The sequence below is a fragment of the Cryptomeria japonica genome, chromosome 4, assembly GCF_030272615.1.
Source record: "Cryptomeria japonica chromosome 4, Sugi_1.0, whole genome shotgun sequence".
Taxonomy (NCBI): Eukaryota; Viridiplantae; Streptophyta; class Pinopsida; order Cupressales; family Cupressaceae; genus Cryptomeria; species Cryptomeria japonica.
Window position 1 is genome coordinate 778,742,459 of NC_081408.1, and position 11,188 is coordinate 778,753,646.

The 11,188-nt window shown below is 37.0% G+C and overlaps 1 protein-coding gene across 1 annotated transcript; it reads right to left on the reverse strand.

The window, feature by feature from the left end:
* Nucleotides 1-539: 539 nt before the first annotated feature.
* LOC131031992 (MND1-interacting protein 1) lies at nucleotides 540-4,292 on the reverse strand. The gene is made up of 3 exons (XM_057962871.2): nucleotides 4,024-4,292; nucleotides 1,744-3,599; nucleotides 540-1,138 (listed from the first exon to the last, which is right to left on the reverse strand). Exons 2-3 carry the CDS (start codon nucleotides 3,574-3,576, stop codon nucleotides 620-622), a joined length of 2,352 nt encoding a protein of 783 aa, XP_057818854.1. The 5' UTR covers nucleotides 3,577-3,599; nucleotides 4,024-4,292; the 3' UTR covers nucleotides 540-619.
* Nucleotides 4,293-11,188: the final 6,896 nt, after the last annotated feature.

Genomic DNA, 11,188 nt, shown 5'->3' on the forward strand with positions numbered 1-11,188 from the left:
CTACTTAAAAACCAATGGACAACAAATTTCTTAAAACCCTCAAACTATTTTTATTTTTATTTTTTATCATTGTTTACTTCTATATGAAACATAAGATCATCTAATTATCAAAGGTCCTAGAAATTATCAATGCCCCTACTGATAATCCACTTTAAAAAACCATAACTTCAAGCTCCCCTAATTATTGACAAGATCTAACTAGAATCTTAAATCTAAAAACTTGCTTTCATATATGTGTATCTGCAATATATAAAATTATGTCAATGATATTTTTTAAGTCAATCGTTCATGAAATATTGTATGAGGCAATCATTCTTGAGAGCACTATAAGTTTGTGTCTCCTACAGAGAGCAGAGAAATGAGAATGTCTCACATGCACATTTGAACAGTCAAATACTAATCACTATAAATTTGTCTCTCCTACAGAGAGACCAGTGTTTTAATATAGTCTAAAGACTAATCACCTTGTGTTCCGTACAATGAAAACAGATGTACTATAATGAAGAAAGAGCCCATCAAATAGAAGGAATTCCACATAATTCGCTAGTAACTCAGTGCCAATAGAACTATTCCAACAGGTTGTTTGCATCAAAATGAAAATCTACATTTTCAATTAGACCTACATGCTTGCACCATAAACATGTATTCTTTGTTGTATAAGACTTCTACAAAATGGACAGTTTTCTAAACCCTTTTTCTCATGCAAGTTATTACACTCAACGCAAACGACCTGATGCGCACATGGTAAAAATACAATTGAGACAACTTCATTCCTACACATTACACATTGTCGATCGTTATATCGTTCTCTCTGAGATGATTCCTGAAGTTCTTGGAATTTATTAAGCAAATGTAAATTCTTTTCCTTCCAGATCTTTGCATTCACCTCCTCTGCTTCATTTTGAGAACTCGGCATGGTGTTTGGCTGAAAAGATACTGCTTTGGCTTTCAGACGAACTAGCTCCTGTTCTAGTCTCTCAATGTCATCCTTGTGACGTTGAAAGTTCATCTCTGTCTTTCTATGTAATGACTCTTCCCTTCTTTTGGCAGCAGCTTCAGCTGCATCTCTCGCTCTTCTTGCTTCCTCAGCTTGTGCAATTGCAAATTCTTTGGCATTCTCATCCTGCTTCAATTTTGCCTGTACATCCTCACTCAAAAATCCACATTCAGATTCCCTTCATATCAACATAAAATAGCAGTCAATGTGGACAATATCAAAGAGGCAGGGATGAAAAATGTAGTCTAGAAATTGGGTATAAAGCCATTCTTCAATAGGATATGATGCTTCAGTTTCAATATGTTAATCTTAATTCGTAGAATTGGGTGATATGAATGATGCTGACAACAATTTCTTCAACATTATAAAATATGTTATCAAAATACTCAGTACAGGGATTGGGACACCATCTTTGACACCTGTAACCACATCTCTTGTAGCTCTGCATGCATACGCACACATACATATATACATTTATACATTTGGAGATACATATGATATATATATAATATATATAAGTACATTCACATATATGCATATATGCATGTGTATGTGCATGTGAGTACCCTAATTCATATACCCATGTACCATATTTATAAATGGTGTCCTTGTATCTCAGATCTCCTGGTAACCATGTTATACACTGACGTCCTGAATATGCACGAAGCAAAATATAGAGAGAAATTCAAAATGGTAGGAGAGATAGGCAAAAACTCCAAAACTGAAATACATGAATGAGCTCTCACCTCTGTTTCTTGCTGTAAATCTTTAATGAGAGACAATTGTTTCTGTACTTGATATATATTCTGTTTCGTCTCATCGATTTCACCCTGGAGTTTTGACTTCTGTTTCTCCCAAGTCTGAGTCTTTCTTAGACTCTTTTTCTCCCTCTTTTCAATCCCTTGATAAGTTGCAACAGACTCAGCTGAATTCAATTTGGATGCTTCCATCTCTGCTCTCATCTCTGCATTCTCAGTTTCAAGCCTCCTTACAGCTGCATTGCTTTGATCAATTTGGCTACTTGCTTTACGTAACGCATTCTCCATTTCAGCAACTCTCTTCACTCTGGTGTCCTCAAGTGACCGTTTATCCTTTTCCAGGTGCAATGTGTCATCTCTCTCCATTCTCAATTGTTTCAACTCTGTAAAATCTTTACCCAATTTTCTGGCTGCTTGCATTGCTCTCTGTTGAGCCCATTCAGTCTGTTCCTTTAATTGCATTTCTAAATCTCTTATTTGGTGCATAAGCTTCAACATTATCTCATTCTGTTGATCAAGGCAATCTGACTTCTCACCAACACCTGTCTGCTTCAAACTTCCCAAAATAGCTTCTAAAATATCAGGGCAATTTCTAGGCTTTCCTTTAAACTGATCTTCGCCTGCATCCATTGTAGAAGCTATCTCCAAAGATGATCCTGTAGCTGCAGCAGGATTCCTGGTTGAAACAGCTGTAGTTTCAGATGACATATGCAAGTTTGGCGTTAAGAACTGATTCTTTTCAGAAAAACTCTGAGATTGAGTTTGAACTTTTTGTGTCTCACATGAGAAAACCAAATCTTCATTCTTTCCACCATCAGATTGCGAACATATATCTGATTTGGATTTATATTCATGCAGAAGCCAAGCTGCATTTTTCCTCAATAGAGACAATTTCATAGAAGATTGCCAGCAAGCATTTGGGGTTGAGTGGATGGTGCCCGTCAAAGGCAATTGTGATGTTTCAGCATCAAATGTGAAGCCACCATCCAGTAAAGACGAAGCATCTACAATGACTTTATCAGCTTGTTCTGCATTCAAGCCAGCTATGCGCTTTTTTCCAGAACACATCCCACATGGCTCTGAATCTACGCCGATAGGTATAAGATTGGAAGACAAACAAGATGGTCTGATTGGAGAGGGCATAGAAATTATTGAAGGAGATGGATAATTTTTATCCGATTTAATGAGCAATCTCTCATCAGCAGTTGGAATGGAAGGGATCTCTAATGCAATTGCTCGCCCCACATGAAGATCACTCATGAGGAGACTCCACATGGCATCTCCCTTGCTAAGCTCTGGTCGAAACTGCCGAACAAAGCACACAAGCCTAGTCAAGGCATACTCCTGAAGCTGTTTAAGATCTCTAAAAACAATATTAGCTCCATTAGACCAGTTATAGGTGGTATCTTTCAAACACATCATTGCATTTTTCACAATGTCGGAAAATAAGTCGCCACTGCCATGATAGTGACCGCTTCGTAGCACTGCTTTGAGTGCTTCATCTCCACCGTAGCCCCCAGATGCAATTTTACACACCGCTTTATTGTAGACAAACTCAAGACTCTTTAGTAAAAGATCCTTCAATTGTTCTTCTGTGCAATACCCCCAATCAGATTCTTCAGTTTCCTCGTAAACTGCATTCTTTTCTTTGGGTTTTTCTTCCCGAGATGTACTCATGTTGTTGGATGAAATCTTTGCAATTGTGTTATTCGTCCTTTTATCATCATGTACGTGTTCTTCACTTCTAACAGACGAGGTAGGGTTATTTGAACGAAGCCGCCTTCTGTTCTTCACAGATTTCTCTCTTGTTGTGCAACCCATTTGATAACGTGCAAAACAGTTTCCTAAACGATTTTTCAGAAAAGAATACGAAAATTTTAATTGAATAATTAAATCAAAGTCTGGAAAACCTCAAGCAAACACTTCTACAGATAAACCTTCATCTAATCTTCATAATCTAATTCAAAAAAGCAAAGCCCGGAAATAGAGGAGAGTAACAGTTTGATTGGGAGAAACCTCTTAATATTTTTCGATACTCAGTCCAAAACACAAGCAAATTTATAATGTAGGAAGATATTCGAGAAAATCTTTTAAAAGAAATACACATTACGGGTTTGTTTGATTCATTCGAGACATAGACCCTTATCATTAGCAGGTTCGAAAATCACAATCTAGATTTAAAAAACAATCGCCCATTTGGCTTGAAAGAGATAAACTAATTATAACCATATGCATCTAACGACATTTTTAGCATGGGTTCAATGCTACCTGTAATTTCAATCCTTTAATTTGTTGCAGGTAGCCGTCATAGAAGCTCTTCACGATGTAGAAACATTCGAGTAAAACTAACTGGTCTCCATATTTCTCTGAAACCCTCCGGGTCGTTATCCACTCTGTTATTTTACCCTACCACGAAGTTATCTTCTGTAAACATCATAGTAAACATGATAGTTTTATAGAGCGTAGCAAATGCTCTCTATGTGAATGAATGCAGATTTTTAATGACCTTTAGGAGATCCATGGAACTTTAAATTTGAGAACAACATAATGATTTTTAAAGATCCAATCAACAATCAAAGTCTACAAGCAAACATCAAGCAGTCATTAATCTTTAATAAGTTTTTTCTGTTGCGAAATTTGATTAGGTAATCTGTCATCTTTATATTCCATTCCTCCTTCAACAAAAATATTTAGAGTCTCAAGTTTTAGAATATTTACTATGTTTCAAATGTCCTCATAAGTTGAGCAGTTCATGATGTAACATCATTCTATTTCCACCAACCGAGAAATGCAAAGAAGACAAACCTTGTTTTTTATTAAGAAAGCAGCATTAACTAGGGCGTTGACTCTTTACATAGCAAGAACTATAAGTAGCACCATGACAGCACTAAAACAACACTTTAGCAGTACTTAAACAACAGTCATCCAAAGATCAAAAACATACGAAGAGTTTGAAACAACAAAACAAAGACTCAAAAGAAAAGAACTAAGGGATCGACTTGCAGACCTTAGTCATCTCAATGACCCTATTCCAGTCATTGTACAAAAATTTATAAAGCTCCCCGGCCTCCTCCTTATCCGCATCATTAGCAGCAATGTGCTCTCGCAGGAGGGAGAGAGTCAACGTCGAGCTATGCAACACCTGCAAACAAAACTTGTTAATGCTAACAATTTGATTATCACGAACATCCATCTTGCGTTTGATTTCCTTTATTTCTTCTCTGATGGCCTTAGCATCCAATAGTGGACCCAAGTTGTCAATACGCTTTAGAAGGTCATTGACCTCACTGCTGATGTTCTGGAGTTGCTAAATGGTAGGGATCTCCTTGGGAATCTCTTCCTCCTCCCTATTATCCTTCTTATTCTCCTCTTGATTGATCAGACTATCAACAATCGAATTCTCCTTGTCATCCTTGGTAGTCATCGTTGCCTTAGCCACATCGTCCACAGGGACAATAATAGTCTAGGCTCTAGTAGTGTTAATAGATTCCTCTTTGGGTGTTTTCCACCTTAGGCACCTAAGATGGTGTGAGCCAGTTCTTAACTAAGATATTAGCATTCTTACTTTCTATTTTATATCTGCCTCTAGGTAATGCTTTTGTTGATGTTCATATGTGAGATTGAAATATTTGATATAGTATTCTCTTTTTCTCCCAAGTTGTTTTGACCATAACACCACTTTGAGTTTCTCTCTCACATACTTCTTGATTTCAACATTCACATTAGGTTATTCATGCAAATTCATTCTCCATTTATTCAACCACTTGATTTTCATGTTAGCAATATGTGGTGTCATTGATGTCAACATGATGCTTGACAATATATGTTGTATGGTGAAAGATGTTAAGATGTCAGTGATGAGGTTGATAATGTAACAAATGTTAAGATGTCTTTGTGGATATGGTAATTGTGGTTTCTTGCATGTAGGCCTACTTGTTGCAATAATGAAGTCGTATGGCGTCTACACTGAGATTAGTTGATGCTTCTCTATGGCAGTTGTCCACTTGCTTGTAGTTGATACTCCTTACCAAAGTTTTGTCACTTGGTGTAGTTGAATAAGAAATTGTTGGAAGAAGACTATGGACAATGTAGGGTGTGTCAGGTATGTTCCTGTGCAGAAGATTGTTGCAAATTGTGAAGGATCTCAAGGATGTGTTGCACATATGCTTTATGTTTGATATCTTGATGGTGATGTCCAACATATTTTGGTGACATGGTTGATAGTACTAATGTTCTTGGAGGAAGTTAATGTGATGTTGACATTTGTCCTATCAGATATGTAGTGGTATAGAGATGACTAATTCTTGACTAGTGCATTGGAAAGCAATGATTATTGCAATTGATGTGGAAGTGATTGTTGGCAGTAGTAATGTGACTAACTTGAGTATCTACATGTATGGCTGAGGATGAGATGATGTGATTGCATTAGCTATTAGTTGTCATGGCAACTATTTGTGGTTGTCATGACTTGCATAACTAGTATGAATAGGTTGATGTAAAGAATAGATGGATATTGGTTATAGATGGTATGTGGATCTCCATCACCTTGGTGTTTGATGTCTACAATGAGCTGGTTGTATTGATGATCTTAATATTGTTGATGGTAGTAAAGGTATGTTGATGATCAGATGTGTTGAGATATTAAGATGAGGATTAGATGCATGACAATATAATGAAGATGGTGTACTGTGTGAGAAGGTTTTGTTCTTGGGACAATTATGGTTCCTTATCAAATGATGGTGTCTACAAGTAATGATATGGTGTGTTTGACTAGCTCTCTTAAGTGAATTGTTTAGTATCAATTAGGTTGTACTAGTATGATCTTGAAGTAGAAAGGTGAAGGAAGGATTTGAGAATGTTGTCAGATGTTCATGAAACACTTGATGTGCTCTGCATGATGTTAGATGGTTTGGTTGATGATGGATGGTGATTGGAATCTGTGTTTCAAGGTAACTGCTTTTGTGTGGTTGATGGTATTTTTCTTTGGCATGCGATGAATCCTTGGATGTCTTTGCTTTCTTAGGAGTTTGTGTTGCATTGCTTTTGGGTTCTACCTTAGCATGTGGAGATCTGCATTGGGTTTATTCATCTAGAAGATGTATTTTGGGCTGACTTGTGGTGTGCTACTTGGTGTATCCACATGTTACCTTGTTGTTGAACTTTGGGGGATGAATGATAGTGTGTGAATTGTTCCTACCTGCTTAGAAATAAGTGTTAAGACATTTTTAGGTCCTCGAGTTATCTCCTAGATTGGACCACTCTCACCACAATAATGTTTTAGTGGCCGACTTGGTAGGCTTGTCCTCTATTTTGGCTGACCAAATTGATGTTTGCAATGAAGAAGATCATATATATAGAAGATCAAATTGATGTTGAAGGTATGAGTGTATGTGAGCGAGTAAGTGAGTGGATGTGCAAGTGGATCAATGTGCATAAGTCAGTTGTGACAAAGTCAGTGTGTGGTGATTATTGCAGAGTTTATCGCTTGAGACAAAGATGCAATGACAACTTCATGTTAGGAGATTGTCAAAGGCAATATTAATGATGGCCTACTTGTTGGCAGTCTATATGTTCATTGTATTATGCTATAGAGAAGTGATCTTCAAATTGAAAGCTTTGTATCTTGCCCTAGGGTTGTGCACTCTATTTTGCAAGTCCTTCAGGGAGCAATGTGCTTCATTCGAAATGAGCCTTAAACTATATTGTAATCATTTTATATATTGTGAGTTGACTCTTGCCATGGTTTTTCCCTATTTGGGTTTTTCACATTAATTGGGTGTTCTCTTGTGCATGGTTTTTCATTGTTATATTTTCATTTCTACTAATAAGAAGAAGGTTAAATTGGTTGTAAATTAAGTAGTAAATTTTAAGTATTTGGTCCACACTTATTCACCCTCCCTCCCCTCCCCATCTCAGTCTTGAGGTGAGTTCAATATTTCATCCATGTGTTTTTCCTTCTATTTTGTTTTTCCTCTACCACAATTTTGGGCCAATAATGATCTTCCATTTTCTTTGTTCTCTTCAAATAACCTAACAACTTGATCATTGCAATTTCTTCAACCAAGAAGACTTTGGTTTTGATTAAGATGATTTTATAAGGGACTGTGGTTTTAATTTTGAAGTTGCTTGTGATAAGATATCTTTGTGTATACTTGAAATGAGGGTTAGCCAATCAATAGCATAGACAAGCAAGTATACCAATGAAACATAACAAAACAAAGATCTAAATGACAAAACAAGTTAATCATTCATCTCCTAAGATTGTTCCATTGTTCTCTATCTCCAAGGATCCTTCAAATCAAGGTGGCTCTCAGCTTGGATGAGCACTTGATCTCTAGGATGACTACCTAAAGATTGAGGGATGCAAATGATAAAAGATCTAAATGCAAGTGAAACTAAGATCTTAGCATGATATTGATATGAAACTAGCTATGAAATGATGCAAGATGATGAGATTAGGATGATATTTAAACTAGCTTGAAGATGATATTAAGATGATATACTACTAACATGATATGCTTATTGTTGCCCCCTTTTTATTTTTCGCTTATAGCCTATCAAAAAAAAAAAAAGGGGTAATTATTTTCATAGGACTTAAGTCTTCATCAAACGAGTTTCGTACTCATTCGTCGAACCTTTAATAAAGTTCACAATTCAAGTTCAAGCGAAATGCGATCCATAAAGTTTTATGTCGTCATTAGCATAGTCATTGAACTTGAACTTTGAACCTTTTCGGTTCAAGGTTCAAGGTTCAATCGGTCTTTTGTTTTGTGTTTTGCGGTTGTCTCTTTAGTACTAGTCTTGTGGTCACTTTGAACTTGAACCATTGAACTTTTGTTTTGAAATGGTTCAAGGTTCAAGGTTCATTCTCGTGTTATTGAATGTTCCTTTTGTCTCTTTTTGCTTGTTCGCAAACGTGACTTGTTGTCATTGAACTTTGAACCAATGAACTTCTTTTAAAATAAGTTCAAGGTTCAAAGTGGTGTTTTCAAATCAGCCCGATGGTGTCTTGGAAGAAAAGGCGACGCAATCAAAATAGAATTTTCCTTGGTTTTCGTGTTTTCAAATTGCAATTATGGAAACAATCATGAGAAGGCATGTCAACTGTGTGGAGTTGATTTCTAATTAATAAGCATGTCAGAATTATATCAAATCACAAGTGACTTTACACGGATGAATGAGCTGGGCCGAAGCGTGTGTTGGTTCATTTCAGTCTTTTTCATCTTTAAATATGGCGCGTCTCAGGTAAGATAATTATTGTTGTCATTGGCGAAGAGTGGAGATGCATAAGGTAATTTAGCTCAGTTCTTCCGAGGGTTTCATAGTTTGATGTTGAAGATAGGTGAGTTCAATTGCTTATTTTCCCCTGCTCTGTTTTAGTTCTGAAAATTGGAAAGTGTAATTCTTTGCTTTGGAGTTGAATGTTGTCTGATTGATGCAATTTAAAGCAAAAATGAGACCAACTCTGCCTAAATTGGGTCAAACATCATGCTTGGTTAGTACCCTTCCAGAGTTAGATGATACAGCCTTCATTCAGGATGAGTTAGATAATTTTCTAGAGAGGGCCAAGAACCCAACAACCAATTCCATGATGGAAAAGATAGTTCACAGTGGTCTTGTTGAGGCCGCTGCATTCCCAATTGCTGCTCCTTGCCCAAAATTAGTATATGCATGCATGCATAGATATGATGCTAGTAATAGGTGTATTAGAGCCAATAATGGAGACATGCTAGTGCGGATTGACAGAGAAACAATAATGGCTGCAATTGGAATTCCTCACTAAGAGCCATATGAAGATTGGTCCATAGGAACCTCATATGCATTTTTCTTTGAGAAGAGAAGTGTTTATCGGAGCGTCATTGCTAGAAACTGGCTACTTAAAATACAAAAGGGAGGTTCTAGGTTGCCCAAACCCTTAACAAGAGAGCATTTCATCACAGAAGTTAGAGACATCATGATCCTTTTGAATAGGCTTAAGGGGAATTCACATGCCTTCTATTGGGAGGACTGGATGTATTTTTACATTCAGGTATTATTAGCTGGTGAAAAATACCTAGACTAAGCGCAAGTAATTGCTGAGAGATTGCATGAAGGGTTGAGTAATTTTGTTGGAACAGCTAATTTTCACATGACTTCATACTTGTTCTATATTTTAGCCTGTATCAGAGAATGGCCAAGATTACATCAAGAACCTTGGGTTAATGGAATGAAGGTCTACGAGTGCTATCCACATTTGCAAATACAGAGGTACACAAAAAATTTCTTAAGATGGAATGATGTCTTTGTGGGAAGATTAACTTTTGAACTGCAAGGAAATTTGAATAATAGAATGTCACCTAAGGCATTAAAGTTGGTCACCACATATGGGAGTTGTTTTATTCAATTTCCTAGATTTACTTATATTAGAATTGGAGGCTTTGAAGATGAACCTTTCAGATTACCCAGATATGCTCTCGATAGTTATGTACTTTTAGAAGTAAGCAGACAGTTAGCTCATGTGGATAAGAGATTAGGGATGAAAAGTGAATCTGAAGCAATTTTCCAGTTGAACTCGGACATTATAGTTTCCAAACTATTTTTGATGCATTGAACTTAGAATTGGAAATCAAGAAGATGAATTTGCTACCATATGTTGCTCGGCAGGGGTTCGACAACAAAGAATATGTAGTGAAGCACCTGAATGTTGATGTGAACATTTCACATATACCCCAGTTAGAAGACTATTGGGAGGATTGTTGTGATGAATTTGAAGTCCGGAGAAGATTATGGTCGAGGTTCACTTTACGGAAAATCGTTACTTTGAAATTGCCAATGAACATTGTAGGAATACAGGAAGCGGAAGGTGAAGATGTATTGGACCCGGAGTTCAATGAAAGAGTTCATGACCAACCTATTCCTGAAATTGATTGGGATAGGAGAGAAGAAGAAAATATTCAGTCTAGGACCTTTAATGTAATAAGGAGAATGGAGAAATGGTTAAGGGATCGTAGGCCTGGAATAAGACTAACCATTGCCTCAGTCGAGAAATCAGTTGAGCAATCTCATGCTGCTGTACCAATTTCTTCTTCTAACATTATTGTTGATATTGCAGGTGTCACTAGTACTCAAGGTGAGAAGGTTCAAACCAGAAGACTTAAAGAACCACTGTTTGGCCCCTCAACGGTTCGAGTCACCCATTCCAGAAGTAAAAGGAAAGGTGCAGACATTACAGGAAAAGAAACTATCATAGTTCTTGATACTGAGGAGGCGCAAGTGATTATGGGTGAACCGGAAGCAAACATCCCTGTAGCTCAAGATGCAGGTAAAAAAAAGGAGCAGCTCGGGGAAAGCCCCAATCAAGTAACTACTTTGGCTACCATGGATTCATCTGAATATCAAACGCTGCTAGCAAAGATATCCTCAAATGTTTCAAGGTGGTTGGGAGCATCAATAA

Coding starts and splice junctions, on each gene's coding strand:
- LOC131031992 (XM_057962871.2), bottom strand. CDS start 3,576: ATGGGTTGCACAACAAGAGAGAAATCTGTGAAGAACAGAAGGCGGCTT. Junction 1,139..1,743: donor ATTTACAGCAAGAAACAGAG/GTGAGAGCTCAT, acceptor GAGGATGTACAG/GCAAAATTGAAGCAGGATGA.